A 27,154-nucleotide genomic window follows, 5' to 3' on the forward strand; every position below is an offset into this window, starting at 1 on the left:
CCCCACACACACACGCAAAACACGCACCCGGCTCCCATAAGGCCTGGTTGCCATGTCCCACCACCACCAGCTTGCAGGGTATGTGGGAGTGGATGGGCAGCTCGACTTCGGCAGTGTGGCTGTGACCCTCACACCAAGAGAACTCGACACCTGGGGCACCAGCCCACGTTCCCATCCGGGGCCATTCGGGCATCGACCGGGGGGAAGGGGGAGGGGCCGCAAATCACAGAAACAAGGGAAGGAAACGGGGGAGGGGGGCCGTGTGAAGGGGGAAAAGGCGGGCAGTGCGCGGAGGAGAGCAGTAGTGGTCGTAGTGTAGGTAACGCTATCCCATATAGGCTTGCCTCGTCCTGGCGGTTTTCCGTAACTGCAACCTCCCCCATTTCATCATCGTCATATATTGCTACCGCAACCATCTTGAACTTGGCGCATTACGGGCTAGGCAATCACTGTTATTACAGCGCAACCGGCCGAGCAAAACCCGCACATGCTGAGAGAGAGCGAGAAAGAGGAAGGGTGAGAGAAAGAAAGGCGGTGGTTGGAGCGAGAGGAGGGAAATTGTACCTCGTGCGTGTAGTTACAACGAATATACGGCATTAAGTACGAAATCAAATGTAGAGCCGTCTACAAACAAGGAAAGTTCAAGTGCGCTTCAAACACTTCCTTTATGCTCAAGAATACATGCCACGCATATATGCCAATGGCGGGGGAGAAGGAAAGGTGTAGAGCGAGCGGGAAGATGACAATGAAGTAGAGGGCGGCGCGGAAGGGAGAAGGACCAGGAAGGAGAAGCTTCTAGAAGGTTTACGGTCATGCTATTGTTAAGGGATCAAGGCGTGGTGGGCGTAAACCCTGAGTTTATAAAACGTTTTGGTTCTGGGAGGTGCCGGCTGGCAGCAGCAGCTGCTGCAGCAGCTGTACGTCGCCCCACCTTTCTTAACGTCCCAGTTGCCCAGCGCCTCGCAGCCGCCCACCAGCACCAGCTGCTGGCCGTGAGAGGTGGACTGGTAGGGCACCACAAGCCGAACAGGCACTGTCAGGGCGCCGTCGAGGGCACCACCGTCTGACGCGGCAGCAGCAGCTGCTGCTGTGGCGGCGGCGGCGGCGGCGGCGGCAATATCCCCCGGCGCCGCGCTGGTCGCCGGCCGCCGCCTCCAGCCCAACCCCAAACCAACCAATCCCGGACTGTGGAGATTGCGCGCTGTGGAAAAGGCATTGCACGGCATTGGCACGAACACGGAATGTCGTTAATCATGGGGGGAGGGGTGAGCCCGGTGGAGGAAGCTTTTGACGGGGTGGTGGGCGGGGGGAGTGAGGGAGGCGAGGGAGGGAGAGAGGTGACGATGAGAAGAAGAGTTCTTCGCGACAAGGATTTATCATAAATTTAGCGGTGCAGAGCGATGGAAGTTTAGGGAAATTTTCATTGCACGTCGCCAGGATTATGTCTTTGTGCTCACACGCTCAAGGAAAAAAGAAAAGAAAAGAAAACGAAATGCTAAAGAGTTGCTACAGGCCTTCAAGCAATAGTTGAGAAGCGTATTGAACAACGGACTTCACGAGGTCTATATATCTGCTGGAAGAGCAGATCAGGTCAGGTACGGCCCCAAACCTGCTCATTACGCTGTGCGCCTGCTGCGCTGACGTCCGCCAGCTTAAAATTATATGTGGCCTCACCCGCATACTAACAAAATAGATCGGATTGTTGCAGGCCGTGATGTCAATTTCAACCAACGGCGCTATTAAGGAAGAGGAAGCCCCGACAGCTTTGTGGAAGAATTCACCGCCCTTCTGGAAAGCGGTCTTGGGCTCACCCGCAACAGGTCCCAAGGACCGGGTATTAACCGTCGCCTTGAGAGCTGCTAATATCGGTATGGCGACTTTACGATGCCGTGCCGTCGTGGCGCTGGACGACCGCGACGTTTTGCGCCTGCGAAGGCAAAAGTCCAGTAAGGAACGTTCACGCGTGTTCACGTTACTTTTAGGGTTTCGATGGATATGCGCGCCAACGGACACATCCACCTAAAAAGCCTTCGGAAAGATTTAGACAGCGAAAACCGTAGTTAGGCAGCGTTGGTATTGCGAAAACTGAGCACAGCAATGAGGACGTCGGCATGCTAAAGCCACCAACGCGCGAAAAGGGACAGGTGATACGCCATAGCCCGCGCCTACCGCATTGATGGATAAGCCATCCTTAGCGCGAACTTCTTTGATGGGAAAGGCGCTCACTGTAGAAGACCGAGCCGATGGGAGCAGCCCAACGGGTCCCTCGTCGCCGGATGATAGAGTGCAGCAATACGGAGCAGGTGAGCACCTAAAGTATGTACCTCGATGCTAATGTTGGTTGCACTAAAATTCTGCTTAGCTCGATTGCGTATCAGTGCCAAGCTCCCTTCGAGGTAACTCGACAGCTACACCGCAATCAGAAAGGAGATCTAAGCTGAGGTATGCAGTGCGCTGATGATGCAAAATAATGTTTTATGCGGCGAAGCGTCTCTAATTGCTTCGTTGTAGAACTTCCGGCATTCGACCAGGATACGCCACTCTCACAGATGGCCCTTAGGAATGCAACGTGAAAGTCTGGGCACACATGCAAATATATATGCACATTAAGCACAGCTATGATTCTCTGTCGCTTGATAGTAGAATCCGGTATACGGCAACGACAGGCACTGTAAGAAACGGGATTCGGGGGAACTGGAGACGCACATTTGCATCAACCAAACCAGTTCTTTACATAAAGTTTATTCTCCATTATACCGTATCGAATCGGTGGTATGATTTGTTGAAAACGGTAACCTGAATCAGTTAGGGGATGTAACTGTTGGTACGGAAGCGGTTATAAAACTGGAGCCTGCTACGCACGTCCGCGCGCAAGTAATGCAGAGAGTTTGTACAATGCCGTTAAAATCACATCAGGGCTGGAACTTAATTCTCTGCTTTGTAGCACCTCCTTCCCCCGGGATACATTGATACCGCAACCGCGCGGCAACGACGACCTAGGAAACGCGCGACGGGCGGCCTCCCCAGCTTTTCCCGGTACACCACAGCCGGATTGCGACCAACACGGGAGCAATACCGTTGCGGCATTTTACGTGGGCGTACACGTTAGAGTTGGCAACGTCGGTTTCCAAAATCCAGCGATTCCAGCTCCTCCAGCTTACATAAACGGTTAATCGGCCATACTTTAATGATGTGTGAAACAGGGGGGTGTATCTTCGCCCGTGGCAGCTAACCTGCGAAATCCTGCCTTCCCCGGTATTTCGGGGCACCCTCATCCAGTCACCCTAGTCAACTTCTCAGTTGATCGCTCAGGTTCCGCACCCACCACCAGCATCCAACGGAATCTGCCGGGTCGACAGCGGCCCAACTCCGTTCCTGGTCGGCTCGCAGGTTAACTTTATCCCAGGTCACCACCGTCCATCTACTAGGGGCGCAATGCCTTCCACCATCGGAAGGACTTTTGACCCTAACGGGTATCGATCCCGGGATCTCCCGGGGGCAATGGTCGTCCCTTACTATACTTTAATGTTTGTCAGAAAATGGAAATCACCCGCGTTTGGTGGTGGGGCCGTGAGTCAAATAGATTCACGGAGAATACGGACACAGCCAAACTGATTTACCCAGTCAACAGTGTTGACTCAGCACCCAGTCGACCGGCATGAATGCATGTGTATGTGAGTCAGGGGTCTCCCCCTTGTGGTTGCGAATTTCTACCCTAAGCACGTGCGCTGTACTGCGTAAATCCCATGTCGTACTGCGTTGTTAATAACCGATATCAGCACACCAAACGATCTTATAGCTAGGCTTGCTCGCACACGAATGCATGTTCTTTTTGCTTGGAGGACTACATATGCAGAACTAGTGCTGGGTGTGCCGGCTACGGGGTCGTGTTGCACATCGGCCCTTGAGCCCTCGGCTCGTATTAGGGTGGTTTGCAGGTACGGGGAACGCACCCACGACCTTGTAACAACAACAACAACATCGGCTGGTTGAACCGATGTTTATTGGTTCATCCTTGCTGCTGCTGCTAATAAAAAGCTGGCCCCCCTGTCCAGGCCGGTTGGAACGACGACGAGTGGACGGTGGTCGCTCAACTGGCCGGAAATGGTGAAAACAGCGACGTCCCGCGGCGCAGTACCAGAGCTTGGAAAGGTGATGGAAGTTTGAAATCTGAGGAACAGGAGCCTCCCAGGTCCATGTAACAATGGCAACAATTGCCCACTTTGTTTCATATCTTCACACATCTTCTATACATCGACTAACATGGCATTTATAACACAAACGCAGTACACACATGCATGACACACATGCACTTGCTTGCCTCCAAAAACATCGGGCACACACAAACACATGAGAATATTTCACAAACGCCTGGTGCGGGAAAGCATTCTCCTATGTGTGGTCAGCAGAGTCATATATACACACAGTCAACCGCAGTGCACAAATTTATAACCACTGTACGGCAGAGGTCAACGGTCAACATCTCCCACTGTTGCCATGCACACGTCGTCGGTTCGTTCGCACGAGTCAACGCAACACGGTGTGGCTGGTATATTACTAAACCATGCGAGTTCGGCAGGCCAGGGCCTCGTCAAGTCAATTCCCCACCCCCAGTGGAATCTCAAGTCACACAGGCTTTTCTTCAATCTGTCCAATTAGATTCTTCATTCCCTTCAAGCCCAAGCCCACTGTAACAACCACCTTCAAATGTTGCCTCACGGCATCTTAATAATCGCACAGCATTATCACCAAGTCGTTGTAGGTGGGTAGAGCCATGCACCCTAACAGCATTGCAACTGGCTCGCTCACATGCGTGTCTGTGTGTGTGTGTGTGTGTGTTGCCGTTGTCTCAAACATTGGCCTAACATCCCCGCCCATGATGCCCCCTTTTCCCGAGCTGACGCTATCTGCCCTGCCCGAGCAGGACACCACGGCCCCAGGGACAGGAACCACAAGTTTGGTGGCAACAGCTCAAGCGCGCGTTGGGCAGTGATTATCTTTTGCTTTCTTTAGCCTCGTCCAGGCCCGTTGCTTGCATGCAGACCCAGCGCACACACACAGCACAATAGACATCAGGTGCAGACATACAAACAGACAGACGGGATGGATCAGTCTGCGAGCAACGACTGGTTCGCTCCTGCCTTACTCCCGAATGACGGCGGTGCCGTAATAGTAAGCGGGCTGGTTCAAGTCGACGGAGTAGGGCGATGCGCGAAACACCGGCGGCGCGTAAGCGGCCGACATGCCCGGCGTCACAGGCGCGTACTTCTGCACCCAGGCGTAGTCGTCCAGCGGCAGAACCGGCTGACGGCTCTGCGGGTTGGCAGGCAACGTAACACACATACACACACATGCACACGCACACGCACACGCACACATACACACACATGCACACACACATACACACACATGCACGCGCGGGGAAATGTCTGCGTTAGCACCATCGTCATTATCATCGAAATGATCATCAGTATTAACAGCAGCAGCCGAGGAGATGTGCTGGGGGGTTGAAAATGGTCCAGGTGGGAGGGGAGTGCATGTATATCTCTGGTACGAAGGAGGATTTTATTTCACTAGGGTATGGGAGTAAAGGGACGCGTAGACACGTACGTACGCCCAAAGCACGCGACCAGCCCCTTTACAGCCGCCTCGGCCCCTCGAGGGGAAGAAGAGGGAGTGGAACGGCTGCAACGGGGTTGGTCGCGTGTTTCGTGATTTCCCTCGCGCCTCTCGGCCCCATGTGACAAAAATATCAAGCACGTCCGCATCCATGCAGGCTATATCGCGCTGGCGCACACACCCAATTACACCACATACAGCCCCCCCCCATCAACTCTTACGACCCACCCAAGCTCCCATTCCCACCCAAGCTCGGCTTCTTCCCCTTCATCCCTCCCCTCCCCTCCCCCCCCTCCCCCCCTTCCCCCGCCCTTCTCACCCTGCCAATCAGGCAGAACGCCAGGGTCACTAGCAGCGCCAGCAACAGGAGGCCTCCCGCGATGATGCCCACAATGGCCCCCACCGCCTCCGCACCGCACAGACTGCCCAACCGGGGGTCCTCACAGAGCGCACCCGGCGGGGGGGGCGGCGAGGGCACCTGCGACACCACGTAGCTGCTGGCGCCGTTGGTGAAACCGTCAGCACCCGTGACGATGACGACCTGTGCGCATTTCACATGAGAGCTGTGTATTGTATAATTAGGTTGAGGCAGCAGCAGCAATTTTTTGAGGTGTACTTGGCAGCAACATTAGCGCTGCTTGGCTTGATGATAATTGGGCGGCTGTGTACTCCCCCCCCACCCGCCCCGCACGTAACCAATGTGCACTCACCAACAACTAATAATCCACATTACCGCCCAGACAACACAACACAACAGAGCACAGTGCACATACTTCTCGACCCACTTCACACCAAGAACCCCCAGGCCTATAACCCACAAGCGGACAGACAGACTGATAGACAGGCACCGACACACGCAAACACACATATATACACATATACACACGCGCCCACCTGGCTTCCCGTCAGCCCCAACGTGGACCCCATGGACCTAGCCACCGCCTGATCTGACACGGTCAGGGTGGTGGTGCCCGTGTTGGTGATGTTGACGAGCACTGCGGAGGACACGGGCAGCTCGCTGGTGCTGTCCGGGGACACAATCTCGTAGCCGGGGACAGTCACCTGCACACATACACACATATATACACACACAGAGCGGAGAGAGGGAGCACCGCCATCGTCACCATCATCGTCACCATCATCATCATCAGCAGCAGCAGCAGTATTATGGGCAATAGCACCAGTATGTCGTGTTCTCGGCATGAGACGCCGCACTTAACACCACACGCGTGCAAGTGCATTTGCACACGTATTTGCACATTCACACGCAGACACACATGCTCAAGCTCCTGACAGCTCTCACCTCCTCAAACCCCCCAATCCCCTCGGCATTCCCCTCTTCATCACACACATGTGGGCGTGCTCCTTCCTAACAATACATACACATACATACATACGTACATACATACATTACATACATACACACCTGTGTGGTGAGCAGTTTTAGCGCCAGTGGTGCCTGCTGGCTCAGGTCGTTGATGTAGAAGACGGTGCTTACGCGGGCGCTGCAGTTGTCGGTGTAGCCGGTGGCGGTGGAGGGGAGCGCTGGGAAGGCGCCGGAGATGTCGGTGGTGGGCCGCACGCAGGCCATGCGAATGGTGCTGTACGTGTGCGTGGTGTGCGTGGTGTGCGTGGTGTGTGTTTTGGAAAGGAAAGAGCGCACACAGGGGTGAGAGAGAGAGAAAAAGAGAGAGAGAGAGAGAGAGAGAGAGAGAGGGAGAGAGAGAGACAGAGAAGCACAACGGGGGCGGGAGCGTGTGGCAGAGAGAGCCGGAGACCGGGAAGTGAGCAAACGGCGCAGCGTGGGGAGGAAGGGTGAGAGAGGATGTTGCTGCAGGACAGGAGGACGGGAGGACAGGAGGGAGGGGGGGCGCTAGGGTGTCAGGTCCGATGAACTTGGTGAGTGCGGTGTGACGACTTCGCGGGTTCGCGGGGGTCAGGTTGGGATGGGTTTGCCTGAGGAGCTGCTGATCTCGCGGAAATCCTCCGGAGAGGGGAATATCGAGAGTGGGGAAAGGGGAGGGAGCGGGGTGAAGGGAGCCCGGGCAGGCCGGTGTGAGGGAGCGGCCACCCAACACCCCACTACCACACGACTAAGCCCACATATACGCAGCCCTCCGCAGCTCCTGTAACTGCACACGTTTTTTCTCAATGCTGTTATGAGTCAAGACGTCTCCCATTTTTCAATAACCCTATGTACATCCACACACATCAATCCACACATCAATCGATCCACACATCAATCGATCCACACATCAATCCATCCTGTATACCCCTACCTGCAATCCGCCACATCCAGCTGGGAGCAAATGCTGGGCAGCAGGACCTGTAGCAATGACTGGGTGCAGGAAAGGCAGCCTGGCGGTGATGGCGGCGCGGGCGGAGGGGAAGGCGGAGCTCTCGGCGTTGATGGACCCGACGGGAGCGATGGCGGACCAGCGAAGCCGACTAATTGCGGCGGTGGCGGCCGCGGCCGGGGTGGCGGCGGCCGTACGGATGTGGCAGGAGGTGGCGGACGAGGTGTGGAGTTGGTTGGCGGCGGCGGATGAAGCGTGGAATTGGTTGGCGGCGGCGGGGAGGAAGTTGAGTTGGTTGGCGGTGGCGGACGAAGCGTCGAATTGGTCGGCGGCGGCGACGGTGGCGGTGACGGTGGCGGGCGAAGCGTCGAGTTGGTTGGCGGGGGAGGAGAGGAAGTTGAGTTGGTTGGCGGTGGGGGGGAAGTTGAATTGGTTGGCGGTGGCGGACGAAGCGTCGAATTGGTCGGCGGCGGCGACGGTGGCGGTGACGGTGGCGGTGGCGGACGAAGCGTCGAGTTGGTTGGCGGGGGTGGAGAGGAAGTTGAGTTGGTTGGCGGCGGGGGACCTATAGTCGAACTGACCGGTGCTGGTGATGGCGGACGGAGGGATTCGGCCGGCGGCGGCGGCGGCGATGCAATTGAGGCGTTGGCGGCCAGCAGGGATGGGTTAGATGTCGTATTGGCCTGGAGGAGACCACGCCGCCGCCGGCGATGGTGGCGATGGTGCCGACTGGCGAGATTCACCGGAGACGTGTACACGGAGTAAACCGTCGCGACGAACGCGCTGGCCACCCCGCTGCTCACCGCGCCCGGTTCCAAGCCCAGTTGTACGGCAATATTAGTTGAGACTGCTTTGAGCCGCGCCGCTGTGGGATTTGAGGCGACGCCGTAATAGCTGGAGAGCTGATATCCTGGAGGCACCGACACCAGTACGGCAGGTGGCGGCGGCGGCCGTGGCGGCGGCGGTCTTGGTGCCGGGTTGATGTTTGTCTGGCTCAGCGGCGGCGGTGGCGGCGGTGGCGATGGCGGCGGCGGCGGCGGAGAGTATCTTAACACTTCGAGTGGTGGCTGAGCTGGGATCCGCGGTGGCGGCAGTCTGGGAGACGGCGGTGGGGGTGGCGGCGGTGGTGGCGGCGGCTGTGGCGGCAATGGCGGTAGCCGTGGCGGCGGCGGGCGCGGGGACGGAGGTATCGGCGGTGGTGCCTGCAGAGGCGGTGGCAGCTGTATAACTGCATCCGTCCCGTTATTGAAAAGGTATCCCGGAAAAAACGGAGGCACTGGTGGGGGCGGCTGGGGCGGCTGGGGAGGGCTTGGCGGGTTAGGCGGCGGCAGCGGCAGCGGCGGCGGGCTGGGGCTTGGCGGCAGCGGCGGGTTTCCAGGGGCAGGCGGCCGTGGCAGCGGCGGTGAAGGTAGCGGCGGCACCGGAGGGCTTGGCGGCGGCGTCGGGCTTGGCGGCGGCGGCGGAGGGCTGGAGATCGGCGGCGGTGACGGCGGCGGCGACGGCGATCTGGGTGGCGACGGCTTGGGCGGCGGCGGCGGCGAAGGCACGCTCAGGCACTCCAAGGTACTGGTGTCCGGTGGGCACGTGTCCCCCAGCCTGAAGATGACTTTGAGCTCCGCTATGTAGTCGTCATTTAGGCTGAAGGTGGGGCACAGGATCCGAGTTTTGGAGGCGGTGGTGGTGGATCGATCTGGTAGCACGTACACCGTCCATGTGGGTCTGTGTCAAATGGTGGGGAAAGGGGGGGGGGAAAGAGGGGCGGGGGTTGCGAGACGCGACGTGTGGGACCGGCCGCGGCAGGTAGGAGGATTTCGGTGGGGGGGAGGGGAAAGAAGGAAAGCCGGCTGCTCACACACACAGATCTAGTTAGGGAAACAAACAAAAGGAAGACTCGGATGGCAGCTCGTTGTGGTGGTAAGGTGGTAAGGTGGTGATGGTGGTGATGGTGGTGAAGGTGGTGGTAGTAGTGCCCCGTTCCTTCTCCTATCTCCTCCTCCTCTCCATCTCAATGATCACACCGTGCACAGCGTACGGTGCCCAGATTTCTCACTCATGGCCCCCCGAACAGCTTCATCCTTAGCGGACTGACCCGACCCTGCCCTGCCCCCCCGGGGATGAGATGCCGGAGAGCCAAAATGCAGCACGCTCCCCCCACGCCAGCTTCACTCCTTCGTGGTTCGTCCTTCCCCCCCCACGGGCCTCACGGGCCGGACGACGACCCCCTCCTAATGCCCCGTCCCTACGCTACATCATTGGCCCCACACATCATTGGCCCCACACATCATTGGCCCCACACATCATTGGCCCCACACATCATTGGCCCCACACATCATTGGCCCCACACATCATTGGCCCCACACATCATTGGCCCCACACATCATTGGCCCCACACATCATTGGCCCCACACATCATTGGCCCCACACATCATTGGCCCCACACATCATTGGCCCCACACATCATTGGCCCCACACATCATTGGCCCCACACATCATTGGCCCCACACATCATTGGCCCCACACATCATTGGCCCCACACATCATTGGCCCCACACATCATTGGCCCCACATGCCCGCGTGCCCGGGCTCACAGCTCGCACACATGCATGCACCCGCCCACCCACGCACACACAACTCCCGGAGGCCTTTACGGACGCTCCGGGAACCAGGAAGGATGTCTTGGAGCCCACCGGCCACGAGCCCACGGCCAGGCCTTCCCCCCTTCCTCCTTGCCGCATTTATCTCCTCCAGGGCTATCTATCCGCATACCTCTGGTATCAGCTTCATTCGCCTAGTGGCTCGTCTTAACCCCCTTTTCCCAAGCTGCTGCTGCTGCTGCTGCTCCATCCAACCAACCTCCAGACCCTCACACCCCTCAACACTTACAGTGTGGAGCCACCCATGCAGTCGGCACACGCCACCAGGATGGTGCAGGGTGGTGCGGAGTCCAGGTACTGCATGGTGCAGGTCTGGTTGAGGTAGGCGTCCGTCTGGAGGGTGGGGCACATGGACATGGGGTCAAGGGGACTGAGGTAGTACGGCGGACCCACCGCCGCGGCCGCCGCCGTACAGGCCGCCGCCGCCGCCAGCAGCAGCAGCAACAGCGATCTTGCCGCAGCGGGGCGAGGTTGCTGGCGTGGCGGCGACGACGTCGCCGGGGGTTGATGCCGCCGCGGGTGGATGACGTCGCTGCCGCCGCAGCGGCAGGTGCTGCAGCTGGAGCTGCCACTGCTGCAGATGTTGCTGATGCTGGCAATGGTGCTGATGCTGCATGATGGGCTGGAAGAGCATGCCGCTATGGACGCATTGTCATAGGTGAGATTCGCGGTAGTGCAGACAGGTTCCCGGCCGCCGTTGCTGCCGCTGGGGGGATGTTGTTGTGGTACAGCAGCTGTGGCTTCACCATGGCGCTCAGGCTGTCGCTCAGTCGAGCAAGGTTCGCAAGCGGCCGCTGCTGTGTTGGGGGTTGGACTGTGGGAGCGTGTGAGCGGTGGTTGGTGGGCCCATGAGAGCGATGTTGGCGGAGGTGGCTGTGGCTGTCGACGGGTGTTTCCGTCAGGTAATTGAGATGTTTTGATATTGTACGGGCATCGCTCCGCGGCTTGGTTCCGCGCAACGTCGCGTAGCAAAGACGTCACAGTTTCTGGACAGTTATAGTAGCTAGGGCTGTAGCTAGAAGTTGCCAGCGCGGCAAGCGTCGTAGTGACGCAGTTGTCATATCCTAGACAGGCTGTCACGATTTCCGTGCAGCGCCAAACGCCAACCACTCCGACAGCAGCAGCAGGTTCCAGCTGTGGTAGTTGCCGGACAAATTCTTGGCTCTCCATTTTAGAATATAAATTAGTTGGCATAGGAACACACGTCCCTAGGTTGCGTGCATTGCGCCGGGTTCGCCTCTCACTCCAGTTTTATGCGAGTATCTGTCCAACCTTGAACTTGCATCAGGACGCAGCAAAAATAAATATTCTCTTGAGCGGCCTTTAGGTGCCTTGGAAGGGCATCGAGCGATCGTTGCCACGAGGCATCCTGGATGGGACAAACAGTCCGGTCGCCATACATTGGTAATGAAGGGTCAACCCGTCCAAGACTCTTCTTCGAAACTCATATGCAATTGATTACATGCTAGAGCTTGTGCAGAAACGTGGATACTTAAGACTGTTGTTGTCGACCCCCGTCGACTTCTGAATATGAAAGTCCCATTTGACGCAGCATGAAGGGATTATATAATTAAAAAATGACACGTAAGCGCATTTGTCCCATGAAACAGGTTCCTCCTTCATCGTTGACCAAAAGTCAGAACATGCCAAAATCACACACCTGGAATCTGATGGGCGCCCAGCTATATCAAGAATGTGTCGATGAATTAAAGAGTCAAAATATTAGTACACCTAAGCTGCAACCCAGCTGCAGGAGATAAAGCTATCGCGAAATAGCACGTCTGAAAAAAGTAGAGATTCAAGAGCTGCAGGATCACCCTCGCTATTTTTTTATTAGAGAGTTGAACACGTTGCCTTACAGGCTTGTCTTTCATGCAGTCAAGGAAATGGGGTTGTAGTATCCATGGATGAGCAAAAGCAAGGCAATAGGTTATCGAGCTTGGCAACGGAACTTTTTCCCCAACTGGGTCCACCAGGGTGTTGACTGGGTATGCCAAATAGTTTTTCCGGTTGCAGTTGACGGCCGACGTACTACACTATACTACAAGCGCTTTTCGTCAACATGCCCGCTAGATGAAACATGATCAATATATTCACCTACTCCGGATTCATCTGCACAAATCTTTAATTAAGCTCCATGGCTCCTGCTGCGGGTGGAAAAAAGATGAGCAGGACAAGCCTCTGGCTTAGCGCTGAGAAGCCAAAGGGTGTCGGGGAGGACACGATTAGCGCGTGAATCGCGTTATACGGGGACTTAGGGATGTGGACCAGAGTGTGGGCCGGGTTGCGCACAGGGGCGCGCATTTTGCGGGCGAGAGTGCGGGGGCGAGCGAAGAAGCTTTAACGAGCACAAGGGCTCGGTTGAGCGCGTGTGGTCACCCAAGGGGGAACTGTTATCGCGTTGCATTACTGGGCGGAATTTTCTTCGTCGCGGGACCCCACAGTACTCCTCCTAGCTCCTTTGCAGCGGGACAAACTTTCCGGACCTTGCGGATGAAGTGACGGGACAGATAGCAGGGGAAGCTCCTAACTGGAAGCCTCTGTCCACCTGCCTGTGTAATTCCTATGGGCGCTGTAGATGCGCCTGGGCGCCTTAGATCGCGGCCAGTAGGATAATTATAGTATCAGACAGCTGTGCCGTGCCAGAGAGCACATCATCTCGAGGCGCTTAAAGCTGGCGCTTGGGGGCCTGCTGGGCCCTGGATGATGTCCCGGCGGTGCTAGCAGTTGCGCCTTTGTTGTTCGGTTGGGGAGCATGTAAAACATAGGGAGCAGCAGGGGGATGGCAACTGCAAAGTGCTGAAAGAAGCCCAAAATGCAGGGAGGCAAGCTGCACCAGCGTCCCGTGGTGCTCCTCTGGGGGGTTTATGGGGACTAAGCGGTCAAACCGCCATGCACTCGTGGTTTAGTGGGCTGGTAATGCTCAGTTGTCTGGTGGTTACCAGCCAGGCTAGCCATGCGACGCCATACCGTTCCTCGCAGCCCTCCCCCCAGTTCGAATTGGCTACTTGGACTGCATAGCGTGCGTTGTTCCACATCCTCAGGTCCACGATGCGGAGTATAAAGGGCGTTAGGATAGTATGGATGGAGCATTGGTTCATTGGCATATAAGAAAGGAGTTGAGGAAAACGCGGCGGTGTTTGGCAGCGTGTTCCTCGGCTCCGACACCCCTACCGGTAAGAGCTGTACGGTACTTAAGGCAGCAAAGCCATGAGGTTACTAAGAAACGTGCATGTGGCAATCATTTTGAAACTGGTAAATTTGGAGTTGAAAAGGTTGTTTCAGGGACAGGAATGAACGGCGTGTTGGCACGGGCTCATCGAGTAGCCTTGCCCCAACGTCGTGGGCACGTAGTCGATCCTTGCTCATATTGTCTTGTTCATCAGAGAAATGTAGCAAACCTTAGGAAGCCTTTCTTTAGCACATCGCTCTCGAAGTCGGCCTTGGTGTCATTCCTAACTAACGCAGCGCCTGATGGAAACGGTCAGCTTGACCACCATCAGAATGACGCCGCATCTGGATGCAACAATACTTCAATCGCAAACTCGTCTGCTCGAATTGTTGCGGCAGCTCGGGTCGCAGCTGCCATGCGTGCTTTGTCGTGCATCGCCTGCACGGTAGCAGCCACGGCACTTCTCACCGCGGCCTTGCCCGGTGCAGCCTTTGCGGGTGAAGTTGCTGCAGGCGCTGCCGGCGGGAACCCCGTGGCTGGGCTGCTAAGCTTCATCCTCCATCTGGACAAGCATCTTGCTGGCAAGTTCCGGGTGGCAAGTTCCGGAAAATAGAGTGCGCATATGTCAACGCCATGAAAAAGCTGCCGCAACAGCACCAGATCCCTAGTGCTGTAGCAAGGCCCCCCGTGCTTGGTCTTCCTGACGGGGACCACTGCAAATGGATTTGCTTTCCCAAGCTTCCCTACATTCCCCCTTCCCTTCTCTCGCACTCTCTCTCTTGCACCTTAACCACCCGCATCCGGACAGCCCTCATCGCCCAGTACGGCGCCAAGTCAGTGTACGGCCTGCTGTTCGCCATTGTGTTTGCGGAGACGGGTCTTGTGCTTACGCCCTTCCTGCCCGGAGACTCCTTATTGTTCGCCGCTGGGGCGTTTGCGGGTGGGTGGTGCGAGGCATCCAGCAGGACGGGGGGGGAGTTTACGTGTGTCTGCATCTTGTCTGTATGTGTGTCTGTATGTGTGGGGGGAGGTACACACTGATATATGGTCAGTATTCAAATGTCGGCAGCGGGGAGGGGAGGGGAGGCGATTGTGTTCTTTATGCAGCAATGCTTCAGGCACAATGCACTATAATACAAAGGAATCGGCAGAAAAACAATATTCTTAAATCTCTGATCGTAGACAGTTGGTATGATCAGTATTTGGGAGTGGCTGGCGGCTAACTTGTTGCTTGCGGACAGGGGAACTCAGGAGGCCCTCAGCAACCCGGTGCTTCATAAGGCGCCGCCTACCCCCGGGGGTTGTGTGGAGCAAGAGAGGGGGAGGAGTAGGGTGGAATGGGGCCCGACACGACACGACACGGCCCGACACGACACGGCGCGGCAGGATATGGCAAATGGAAATGGCAAAGGGAAATCAGGGAAAGGAACAGACAGCGGTTAAGATATGTGCATGTGTCCCTTGCACGGTTGCCTGTACTGCAGGGGAGGCTTGGCCGAACTGTTTTTTTTAATTCGCCTCCTTTATTTTGCGTAACGACGGAAGAAGGCATGTCTCTCACCCCCCGGAAGAGCTGATGCCTCTGATTGCGAGGTTGAGACTATATCTAGTTGATCGCTCTGCAAAAGAAGGGCGTCAAGGATGTCTGTTGTTGTTAATGTTGTTGTTGTTAATGTTGTTTTAAGAGCTGAGCCGCCACGGCCCGCAGAATTAGTTACCGTACTTGCCGTACACTCGCTTCCCACTGACCCGGGGGATCAGCTCTACCCCTCAGCACACACACCCCACAAACACACAAACACGCCTACCCACCACATTCTCTTCGGCCGTTCGTCCCCTCTCCGTGCTGGTTGGTTGGCGCGCTTCTTCCGTTTCCTCACTCACTCGCTCACTCACTCACTCACTCGCTCACTCACTCGCTCACTCACTCACTCGCTCGCTCACTCACTCACTCGCTCGCTCGCTCACTCACTCGCTCGCTCACTCACTCACTCGCTCACTCACTCACTCACTCGCTCACTCACTCACTCGCTCACTCACTCGCTCACTGACGATGTTCCGCCTCCCGCAATCCTAAACAGGCATGGGGCAGTTAGATGTCGGTGTGCTGTGCGGGGTGTTCATCGTAGCCGCCATTATCGGTGACGCCGTCAATTACGCGGTCGGTGAGTCGGTTCCAGTACCTAAGGGGGAGCCCGGGGGCTGACAGGGGCTGTTGCCTGTTCAGGCTCAGGTTCGGTTTGGGGCTTTCGGTCTTTTCTGGGGCGATATGTACTGTGCCACATGTGTGTGCAGGATTGATATGTATATTAATTATATAGACATACACCAACTTTTGGCACAGAAATTTAAGAATGCGATGATGATGGTTAAGCGCTATTTTTAGAAGATACACATACACACAAAAAAAGCAAAAAGAGACGCTGTTGTATCAGGACTTTAGGAAATTACTGATCGGCAGATTTGCAGCAGAGATCCCGTGATATGACCAGACGGACAGACAGGCATACACATCCATTATCCTTTACTAACCACCTACCTACCTTCCTATCATCACCGCCTCCATATCGCCCACTACCTCACTCTCGCCAACTTGCACCCCAGCCCCTTATCACACCCCCCCAGCTAACAATTTACTTACAGGCATTACGCAAACCCCCAACATAAACAGTTCATCTGCGCATACCCCACACCATATCGTGGCGCGATAGTCTCTTCTGCCCCCCCCCACACACACATACATACACAGACACATACATACAAGGCCTGACTTCTGCTCCCAGTCGACCCAGTCGACCCGGGTTCAAATCCGCCTGCCAGCTCCTCGGGTGTTTGAGGAGTGATGAAATGGGAGGTGGCCCCCCATCATATGGACGGTGTAGGACGTGATAATATCAACTTGCGAGCTGACCAGGAACTAAGTTGATGCGCCGTTGATCCGCTAGATTTGGTTGGATGCTGGTGGTGAGTTGCCGAACCCAACGAATACATTCTGAAGTCGGATGGGGTGACGGATTAGGGTGCCCCTCTAGCAGGGGAGAGCAGGGACTGCCCCGGGAAAGGGGGCCGCTGGCGAAGTTAACCACCCTGTAACAACATACATACACAGACCGTCCTACTCGACCACCCACTCACCCCCCAGGTGCCAGGATAGGCCAGGCGGCGGTGTCTAGAGGAGTCGTCAGTCGGGAGCACATCGCCAAGACGGAAAAGTTCTACGAAAAGTGAGGACGGACCCCCTCCCCCATATCCCCTCTGTGCATATGTGGGTGGGTGTGTGTTTTGTGCACGTGTGTACGACTGAGTGACGCCGACCGCCCATCCGAGGCCTCACCGTACTTAAACATGTACGACATTTCCACCCCTGCCAGGTACGGCGGGAAGACGGTGGTCCTGGCGCGTTTCGTGCCTATCGTCCGCACCTTTGCACCCTTTGTGGCGGGTATTGGCAGCATGCCGTACGGCAAGTAAGTATGAATACGTCCGGAGGAGGGGGGAGAGGATAATAAAATGTTGTATGTGGTCATTCATTGCATTGGACATTCCTTTTGGTGTTTGGCACTTGGAGCTGTACAGTGGTGCCGTACGTGATGGCGCTCCGTGATTCCCCCCGCCCTCTCCCTCCCGGGGGGGGGGGTTGGGTTCGTTTGGGGGGGGGAAAGGGGGAAGTGGCGAAATGCAACATTGGAGAAGCCAATGGCGACGTGCCGTATGTTAAATGGGTGGAGAGAGAGGGTGCCTGTGAAGGGGTCTTTGCGGGACCTCAGCGTTTTGATCTGTCGTACCGTATATGGCTGCAAGTGGGGAGATGGTTTCTGTTATGACATGCCTGGTGTCTGTCTGTGTGTGTCTGTGTATGTTTGTGTGTATGTTTGTGTGTATGTTTGTTTGCGCAGGTTCGCCTGGTACAATGTGGCTGGAGCACTCCTATGGACCTTCTTGTTCGTGGGTAAGAGTCTTGATTGAGGGTGGTGGTTAAGAGTGCAGGGGGAGGCGGAGGCCCCGTTTGTGGAGAACGCCCTTTGTGTGTCGCTTTGATCGAGCTGTGAGCAGAGACTGGGGGACTGGGGGGCCAGAGAGAGAGAGAGAGAGAAAGCGAGACAGAGGGTATAAATTGCGATGATAGTCGACTCTCTGGCCGCCCACCATCACAACCACCACCCCCCAGCAGTAGTCCATATCGCCACTACTGCACAGCGCCTCCGGCTCTCCCTCACCCCCTCAGGCGTCTCCCTCTCTCCCCGTTGTCATTATCTTGTCAAAATAGTCCACTGCGCTTATTACCACGGCTATTATTTCTACCACTGGAATATTAACAACATTATTGCTACTTTTGTCTTTGTTGAAACCCAGCACGTTGTGGCACCTTCAAGGTCTGTAGTTGAGGTACTTTTCGTGGCTCAGCTCTATTACGACTCGCGCAGGTGCCGGGTTCTTCTTCGGCAATTTGCCGTTTGTGCGCAAGAACTTCACGCTCGTAGTGCTCGGCATCGTGGCCGTGTCCGTGATGCCGGTCATCTACGAGCTGTGGGCGGCGAGGCAAGAGGCCGGAGAGGCGGCTGCGTCTAGCGGTCGCGACGGTGGCGGCGGTGGTGGTGGGGAGGGAGGCGGAGGGCGTGGGGCGGACGGTGGTGGGCCCGGCAGCAAGCCCAACTTTGCCTGAACGAGGACCAAGTCAGCTAGCTTGTTTTTCGCAGCAGCCCCGCCTGCTTTCATTCTTCTTCTTCTGCTGCTGCTCCTACTTATATCGCTGCTGCTCCTACTTCTATCGCTGCTGCTGCTAGTACTGCAACTTCGCGCAGTGGTTGTGGTAATGGTGGTTTAAATGGTTAGGGTGGTTGGGAGGGGGCCCCGTCGGTACTGACAGCGGACTGGTAGAAGCCGAGCACGACAAAACACACCGACACCTCTCTCCTCCACCCTGACACCCCCCCAATGTATACATACACACGCTCATGCACACACACTTCTCCCATCTGACCGTTGGTCGAGGGCGAGGTGGCGAATGCTGATGGAGTCGTGAGTGTGTAGAGAGGCAGGCGTTGGTAGGTAGGTAGGTAGGTGGGAGAGGAGAGGGTCATTCGGGTGCACCTCAAGTGGAGGCTCCTGCTGCGAGTTTGTTTGGACAGAATTGAACTGTCAGGTGTATGTATGTAAGTATTTATGTATGTATACATGCGGATATCTTTTGTTGTTAAGTTAGGGTTGGGGAGGGGGCCCGCCTAAAGAACGAAGAGGCTCTCCTCCCGTCTCCTGCCAGAGTCATTGGAGTCCGGTTGGGGATGAATGGGTGGTGTTACCCGACAACGGGGATCCTGTGACCATCTTGGTTAAAATATCTGGGGAAATAACTAGCACATACACTATATATATTTTTTCATCATTTTCGTTATGAATAAGTGTTAGGTAGCTACTGAAAATTGTGCCCTAGAGTTTCCCCGCATCCAGCTTGCGCACAAAGTAGCACATTTATGCCAGACAATTTTTTGACCCAAATTTAAAATTAGCACATATGGACCCCAATGAAGGAACCGACTTCCTGGGCAGAGGCTCGACCGGTTTCAAGTCGGAGATAACACCATATCATTCTGCGGGGCATAGAAAGCATAGGAACCACACCATACCATACCCATCGCGCCATATTACATACCAGGACACGGCCCATATGACCCCACCGAAACCGGAGGACGTACGACTAACATTTCGCATATATATACGGTCTATGTAAATGTCGTGTATATTTAAACAAAGAGAACAAGATTAAGCCTTGCGGAAGACGACCGGGGGGCCAATGCTACTGGTGCCCACCCGCATCCGCACCACTCTGGTGGCTAGGCCCGCGGGGCTGCTGGGGCTGCTATCTCTCGTAGAAGATCGTGTGTGCGCCAATACCTCCCGAGACGAAGGGTTCATCTACGGTGAAGTCTACCACGGCCTACGCACCACCAAGGATTGCGGTCTTACTTGGTGCTTCGGGCTACTACTACTACTACTACTACTACTACTAGAAAGAAGGCTAACCACATATTACGCAAGTAACCAATTACTCCCTGTACAGATTTCCCCCTCCTTCCATCCACCCAGCCATAATCACGCGCAAATACACATCTCCCCGCCCCCCCTATTCCCCCCCTCCAAGTTTCCGAAACCCTGTGCCAAGGAGGACATGACATTTGACCACAGAACCTGATTAATTTGGCCTCTCACCAACAGAAAGCTCCTCCTCCTAGGCACGGAACCGGATAATGAGATATTGCAGGGGAGAGAGAGGTACCCAACAATGACACACTGCAGCCAACCAGCCAACCAACCTGCAAAGACGAAAGGCCAACGCCGGAAGACAAAAACAAACACGCTTGAAATGGCACAACAACAGAGCCCAGCTGGGGGCTGGGCGTTGCCCATGCCCCGAAAGAAAAAGCCCGAAGCCACCGAAGAGGAGCCCGGTCCGCCCGTCCGGACGAGCTCCAAAGCAGCCTCTGCCAAGACCGCTTTCCTTTATCCTTCAAACGCAATGCAGCCTCGCCGTGAATGGCTTCGTGACGAAGTTACCAGGTTGCTTCACAGCTGTCCTCGTCACAGCCGTTAGAGTTCAGATTCGTCGCTGCTGGAATCCATCGGCACAAGATAAGCGTTAGTGGACGGGGAGGGGGGGGGGAGAAGAGGTGGTGATTGATACTGGAAGAAAAGAGTGTTAGTTCCAAAGCCAGTCTGCAAGATAGTGAAACCCCCCTCACGACACGCCCTTCCATCCTTTCATGTGTACGGCAACAACCTACGACAAGAATCATGTCATAGGTGTAGATGAAGAAGCGAAAAGAAAAGAATAAGAGAAATCAAGTGCGGTGGGCTCCTCTGAACCATATCCTTATTCCCAGCAACAGAGCAAAGGTTAATAAAAAAGTCGCAACCGCTCCTCCCACTGTACAACCTAGAGTTAGGAGCTACTAACCGCATTTCAATTCCTCACCCGACCTTATCTTTCCCCACTCCTCGGGAGCCCACTCCACCCTTTTACCAACCCTTAACATCACCACCACCACACCACTATCCTTAATCAAAAACTCAATCCCCACCGACGGGAAGGATATGGATCATTGCCTCATTCATTCTCACCCGAGCCCACTTCACAGAGAGCAGGTAGCAAGCAGCCGCCAACCATCCACCCAACTGTCAATTCAAGCCGAAGCCGTGATTCTGTTGCATCCACTGTGACGGCATCCGTTCGTTCGTTTATCCAACTAACCGACTAACTAACCAGTTACCATTATGTCATCTATAGGCGCGGCAGCCATCTATGTTCAGCTATATGTATAACCCTGCCCTCCCCTACCCTCCCTGGACACGCCAGATATTCGGCCACATCTTGTTCGTGTCATTCAGGATCGCACCGCCACCACCACATCATCACCACCCCAAATTTCATCCTCCTCGTCACCCCATTCTCATCCTCCTCATCCCCATCATCATCAAATCCATGGGACCGAATGTTAACAGCTACAGCGAACGAATGGCAGCCAGGGCGCTGTCCTTGAGCTTGCGGGCGTCTGCCGCCATCGCCATCGTTGGAGTGCTGGTGCTCGCTGCCGCTGCGGAAGTGGCGGTGGAAGGGGCCGCCTCCCCGACGCCGCTCTGAGCGGGCGCCGCACCCGCGACTGACACTAGTTGCTGCTCTAGCTGCACTTGTTGCTGTTGTTGTTGCTGAGAGGACAGGACCCGCAACATGTGCTGCCAGCCACTCACATGAGGAGCATCGCGTGTACCTGGCGGGGACGGGAGGGTACAGAGAGAGGAAGGCGGGAGAAAGGATGATTTAGCAGAGGGCAGGATAATCCATTACGGGTAGGTTCTTTTTTTTCCAACACCTGGACCCGTGTGTGCATACACACATTGCTAACTGCACTTCCAACAAAACTAAATATTAGCGGCCCCCGCCCGCGGGCGCTGTTTGATATTCGTTATTATTTTAGCAAATCCAACATCAGTTTCTGCTTACTGCTAGCAACAGGCGTAGCAACTTCGAACGCCTGCAGGAGTTGCGTGTTTTAGTTAATCAGCTATTCAGTTAACCAAAACATCTATCCGTGTATAAGACCACCATATCTCATTGATTCATTCAGAGTCATACCTGTGTATATCCACGGACACCAGCTCCTGTGCTGGCCCACGGGGTCCAGCTCACGCAACTGGGTGTCGGCAGCAGCCGGCAGCGGCGACGCTACGCCGCCGCCGCTGCTGTTGCCGTACCTCTCCAGCCGCAGCCGCTTCGGCTCCGTCAGCCCGTCACCGCAGGAAACACCACTGCCCCCAGGGGTGGCTGCAGCAGGGGTCTGTGGCCGCGGCGGGTCTACGGCCATGGGCTCAGGGGTGACCTGCTCCTCGGCTTTTCGCTTGCGGCCCGTCACGGCGACGGCAGCGGATGTTTTTGATGCTGCAAGCGGCGTCGTTCCACAGAGGGGGCTGCCGAAACCGCCGCCACTCCTGCTACTGCCGCCGTTGCGTTTCTGCTGTTGTGCTTCTGCGTCCAGGGCTACAATTCCGAAGACAGGCTCGCTCGCGCTGGAGGACCCGAAGCGAAAGGCCGTTGAGGAAGAGGGCCCGGGGGTTCGCGCAGCAGCGCCGTGCAAGCCGTACTGCCCACCCGCTATGGTCATGCTAAGTGGATCGGCGCCGCCGCCGATGCCGCCGGAGGCGGCTACGGCGCTGATAGCCCCGCCGCCGCTGCTCGCGCCGCCGGCACGGGGGCTGAGCAGCGCCGCTACGCCTGCGGCCTGCTGCGACGGCGTCAGCCTGCCCGTCGGCACCGGACGCAGACCGGCAAAGTTCCACAACCCTGTACGGCAATTGCAGTGCGGGCATTTGAGCACGACGGAGGACATCGGGTAGCGCTCACGGTCGGAGGCGGCGGCGGTCGCCGCCGTCGCCGCCGAAACTGCGGGCTTCGAGGCGCTCTTGGGCTTGACGCCTAGATGCTGCAAGCTGTAGCCTGCGGACTGAGTGTACGGCAGCGCGCCAGAGCCGCTAGCGGAGTCCGGCTGTAGCACGTCAATGTCCCAGCCCATTAGAGCCAGCAGCCGAGCCTTCTGCTGCGGCGTCATTTTTGACGGCTGTAAGATGTAAGTTGGCGAGGCTGCGGCGCCGCCGCCGGCTGAAAACTGTTCCCCATCCGAGAACAAGGGCGACCCGACCGCCGCCATCCCGGCGGCGGCTGCGGCGCCGCCGTCAGACCCCTCTGTCACGTCCGTGATGCGAACCACCGTGCGCTTACGCGGCGTCGGCGTGCCGGTGCCGCCGACGGCGCCGCCATCAATTCCCAGCATGACTAGGTCGTCGTACGACCCGTACGGCGCTGCAGCGCCCCGTAAAGCCTGAATCGCGATTGCGTCGATCTCCGGCAAGACATCCACCTTGAGGAGCTTTCCCTGGAGCGTTTGGAAGACCTGGCACAGCTCGTCGTTCGTGGTGTTGGGGATGTAGGCCAGCAACGAGGGGTTGCACTGAGTTTGGCGCCAGGGGCACGAGGCGTTGTGCTTGGTGGTCAGGGAGGGTGAGAAGAGGTCTGCGATTAGAAGGGGAAATACGATCACAGCGGAAGCGGCAGCAGGGAGTGTCACTGGCAGCGGGTAAAGGGCCCCGAGAATTGCTAGAGCGAGCCGCAATCGCGCACCTGCTGCCGCCTGGCGTTGGTCATAGGAGACGTTTGGCGGGTAAACAAGCTTTGCGTTGCAATGCTCGCAGCAAAGGCTGTCGACGGCATCATTTATCCAACCCCGCAGCGCGCATGGCACCGGTCCAACTGTATCAGGCTTTGAAAACCATGTCAGAGGCTTATATGTTTCAAGCCGGCGATGCAGGTCGGACTGCTCCCAGGGCCGGAAGCGCTTGGGAGCGCGGCCGTGGCCGTCCCCTGTTGTGTAAAAGCTCCGGCCGCCATTTTCAGCACCATTGTCTCTTTCTCGACGCTTTCCCAGCGACGACAGTGCGTTAGTTATTCGTTCGTAGACTGACGCCATGTTACAAAGCTAGGCTTGCGCCTCGGCGTAGGGGATCAACGGAGGTTGACGCTTTGCCTTACGCCTCGCTATGCACCACAGGCGGTGGCTGTAGTAAATAATAAACTACTAACTGGAAGTCAATTATGAACTGGTCAACCAGGTCGGAGACCCCAGATTTGTATCGCTTCAAAACGTGGCTAGCACTAGAGTGTCCCGTAAGTAGTCAGATTAAAAGTATGGCATAACACGTAGGGTAAGATGTAGCGCTATACGTCCCTTGGTCAGAAATGTCTGGGGCCAACAAGCATTCTTATTTAAATGGGCGAATGCATTGGTTACCGCGATGGTGATGGGCATAGGGGGTACGCCTCACGAAATGAAGTTTATACAACTCGGTATGATTCTAGAAATTATGCACTTTTAGCTGCAGGCTGCATGAGGAGCCTGAGGTAGTTTCAAACGATCTGTGAGTTCTCTAGCGCTTTCGGAGGAAGGGAGCCTCGTTTATCAGACCATTGGGACAACACCTTTAAACACTTATAAAAAAATATCCACACGTGGTAAGAATGGCAGCGCAACTTGGCACCTAAGAGTGGAAGCTGCAGGGTTCAATCTGTCCTGCCCCAACGTCACCGAGAACATGCAGCCGAGGAGGGAAGTTTGGGAGTATGGCAGTATTCCCCTTCAGTCTCTCTGTCCCCAACTGGACGGCGTCCAATCGCTATTGTCCTTCCATGGGAAACTTTTCGCGCGCAGCAAGACCGGCCGGCACGGCCAACGTGAGTCATCGCGGTTCAATCTGCATTGTTTTCAAACACCACGACGTATTTGCACTGATTCCACACAATGGTGCTCAGCGGGCTAGATTGCGCAGTACTCGTCCCTGCGCCATTTGGACCCGCATTATAATAGCTCAAGCCAACATATTCATGGGTTTGTGTTTGCCCACAGAAACAAGCCGATTCCTCGCTTTGCCCTGATTACCAAAGAAACGTCGTTGACTGCGGACTGCCATCGCACCCCCAACAGCCCCCTCTCCGTTGACCGCTCTTATCATCATCACCACCACTACTACCCTTCTGCCTTGGCTCCTCTCTTCCCCTCTCTTTCACACCACGTTCTCATCTCCCGCCTTCTCCCAAAGTTAGCCTGCTCTGGCCGTTGTTCCTCAACCCCCCTTCCCTAGTCCAAATCCCCAAACCCGTTTCTTCTCCCTGCGTCACAGCTTATGGACCCTGAATGGACCCGGAAAACCCATCTACCTCTGAATCCATCATCCCCTCATCCATGCGCGATGCCACGGCCTTGGCCCCGCTCTCCCCCCTCCGCAGGCATCGTGACGCCCGCTGACGTGGCACAAACCCTGGAGCTGACCACCCACCAAGTAGACGTCCTGACTGAAGTCCTCGCGGCGCTCTCCTTTGCCAACTCCTTCCCGCCTCCTCCCTCTTCCACTACCACCACCTCAACCACCACCTCAGCCGCCACCGCAACCGGACCGCAGCAAGCCCAGCCCCAGCCACCACCGCAGCTCGGCCAGGAGGATATCTACCTTCACGAGCTGTCCCTGTACCTCCTGGCCCAGCTCTTCTGCAAGGAGTCCCAGCGGGCGGATGCGGTGGAGTACTGGCCCGACCCCAACAGCACCAGCTTTGCGGCGGCGGTGGCGGCGGGGGGAGGGGTGGGTGGTTTCGGAGCGGGACAGGAGCTGCTGTCGCCCACGCGTCGATCGCAGCCGGGAGGTGAGAGACGAGACGGGACATGTGGAAGGGCAATGGCGATTGGCTGCCCGGAGGAATGGGAAGGAGTGAGGCGGAGATGGGAGGCGAGTTAGATGCAAAAGGCAAAGGGGAATGACTTCCTTCCTTAAGGAAGGAAGTGGGGGAAGATGAGGCGGAGGGAAGCCAGAGAGAGAGAATATGTCTTTTGTGGAGGAATGGGCGCTGTGGCTGGGTGGTCAGCCGGGGATAGGGGGGGATAGCGGTCTGGGGGTTGGGCGTGGGAGAGGAGCGCAGATGGGCTTGGGAGGCGCGGGAGAGAGCTAGCTCCAGCACTAGCACAGTTGGAGTGTGTAGGGGGGAGGCATATCGGGAGGAATATTTGATACTCGTTCCCCCCGGCTCGGTTCTGACGCGACGAGGGGGCCGGGGCGCATGCAGGTAGCGCGGTGAAGTGGGTATGATGGCGTACAGGCAGTTGAGCCGATTGATTGGCCGCCGCCATCTCGCTCGCTTGCTACCACCATCACCACTACTAGTCTACTACTGCTGCTATAACTGCTATTACTACGATTACCTCCTGCATTGGCGCACCCGGATTTTTGGAACCTCATCCCCTCGTACCTCTCCCCCCCCTTCACACACAACACACACATCGTACACCTTGTAGGCCGTAGCCTGCTACGTCAGCAACTCCAGGGGCATCTCCGTGCTCAGATCATGGCCATGCGTGGTTTCGGAGACTACCTCCGTCGCAACCTGAAACCCGCAGTGGAGCTGGTCCTTGAGTCCTGGCCCCCCCAGCCGGGTGCTCTGGTTTCGGAGCGGGAACTGGACCGGCTGGCGTTTGTGCTGGGGTGTACGACTGGGGGACCCCGGGGGGCTTTGGAACCGGGTGAGTGGTGAATGGTGGGGCGGTGGGAGAGGGAATGAGGGGGAGAGGTTTGGGGAAGCTGGAGCCGAGGTAGGAGAGGTGCGCTGCTCTATTTGTGTGTGTGTGCTCTATGTGTGCTCTATGGTGTGCTCTATGTGTGTGTGATCAGAAGTTCAAACATGGCGATGGGAAGGAAGGAAAAACGAGAGAAGGTAGAAGTAGAACAAAAAGAAGGCTTGGAGGAGGACTTTCCTGCCCCCATTTCAACAATCTCACCCCTCCCCGATGGCCAAAACCGGACATCGGCAGTTACTTCGATTCACTTTCGCACCCAGACTCCCACTCCCCACTTCCACTCCTACCTGCCCAGTCATTCACGTCGTCCTCTGCGTCGTCCAATCCCTCTCCGCAAAGGAACCCACCACCACTACCCCACTCTCCACTTCGACATTTCACCCACCCTTAGGGGGCATCATCAAATGAGTTTCAACCCCCCCCCTTCCAAAACGGCCTCCAACGGCCCTCTGCCCCGCCGCCCCCCCCCCGGGTAATCCCCCATCTCCCCCAACTCCGCATCAGAGCCCATCAGCGCCGCAGTGGCCGCAGCTCACAACGGCACCACAGGGGGCCCAGCAGCACCCGGCAACCCGCCGTACACCCCCTTGCCGGTTGAGTCTGCGGTGGCCGCCCTCCGCCAGTTGTGGCAGGAGGAGTGTGTGGACTCCCCCCGCCTGCTGGCCTTGAGCACCTCCTCGATATCCTCCGCCAGCAGCCCGTCACCCAAGTTCCAGAGGTCCATGGGAATGGTGGCGCCCGCGGGGCAGG

General features: G+C 56.6%; 4 protein-coding genes across 4 annotated transcripts in view; 2 read left to right on the plus strand and 2 right to left on the minus strand.

The window, feature by feature from the left end:
- Positions 1–11,384, minus strand: part of VOLCADRAFT_118865 (uncharacterized protein) — a gene marked incomplete at both ends in the record, with an annotated part of 16,597 nt that extends 5,213 nt beyond the window's left edge. Inside the window, 11 exons of the mRNA XM_002954845.1 lie at positions 28–150; positions 932–1,004; positions 1,675–1,927; positions 5,147–5,313; positions 5,939–6,160; positions 6,514–6,681; positions 7,046–7,220; positions 7,899–7,957; positions 8,498–9,635; positions 10,800–10,903; positions 10,964–11,384. Coding sequence (XP_002954891.1) covers positions 28–150; positions 932–1,004; positions 1,675–1,927; positions 5,147–5,313; positions 5,939–6,160; positions 6,514–6,681; positions 7,046–7,220; positions 7,899–7,957; positions 8,498–9,635; positions 10,800–10,903; positions 10,964–11,383 — 2,902 coding nt within the window. The remainder of the gene's footprint in view (positions 1–27; positions 151–931; positions 1,005–1,674; positions 1,928–5,146; positions 5,314–5,938; positions 6,161–6,513; positions 6,682–7,045; positions 7,221–7,898; positions 7,958–8,497; positions 9,636–10,799; positions 10,904–10,963) is intronic.
- A 2,440-nt stretch (positions 11,385–13,824) lies between these two features.
- On the plus strand, positions 13,825–19,158 carry VOLCADRAFT_106562 (uncharacterized protein). The gene is made up of 7 exons (XM_002954795.1): positions 13,825–14,323; positions 14,551–14,682; positions 15,824–15,907; positions 16,885–16,966; positions 17,114–17,209; positions 17,639–17,691; positions 18,167–19,158. Exons 1-7 carry the CDS (start codon positions 13,864–13,866, stop codon positions 18,403–18,405), a joined length of 1,146 nt encoding a protein of 381 aa, XP_002954841.1. The 5' UTR covers positions 13,825–13,863; the 3' UTR covers positions 18,406–19,158.
- Positions 19,159–21,239: 2,081 nt separating this feature from the next.
- Positions 21,240–23,755, minus strand: VOLCADRAFT_95721 (uncharacterized protein; the record flags this gene model as incomplete). The annotated part of the gene is made up of 3 exons (XM_002954846.1): positions 21,240–21,505; positions 21,871–23,301; positions 23,410–23,755. 3 exons carry the CDS (start codon positions 23,753–23,755, stop codon positions 21,240–21,242), a joined length of 2,043 nt encoding a protein of 680 aa, XP_002954892.1.
- A 622-nt stretch (positions 23,756–24,377) lies between these two features.
- Positions 24,378–27,154, plus strand: part of VOLCADRAFT_121354 (uncharacterized protein) — a gene marked incomplete at its 5' end in the record, with an annotated part of 7,344 nt that continues 4,567 nt past the window's right edge. Inside the window, 5 exons of the mRNA XM_002954796.1 lie at positions 24,378–24,516; positions 25,069–25,121; positions 25,242–25,479; positions 26,126–26,350; positions 26,909–27,135. Of these exons, the coding sequence (XP_002954842.1) occupies positions 24,378–24,516; positions 25,069–25,121; positions 25,242–25,479; positions 26,126–26,350; positions 26,909–27,135 (882 nt within the window). The remainder of the gene's footprint in view (positions 24,517–25,068; positions 25,122–25,241; positions 25,480–26,125; positions 26,351–26,908; positions 27,136–27,154) is intronic.

Source organism: Volvox carteri (genome assembly GCF_000143455.1).
Source record: "Volvox carteri f. nagariensis unplaced genomic scaffold VOLCAscaffold_46, whole genome shotgun sequence".
Classification (NCBI taxonomy): Eukaryota; Viridiplantae; Chlorophyta; class Chlorophyceae; order Chlamydomonadales; family Volvocaceae; genus Volvox; species Volvox carteri.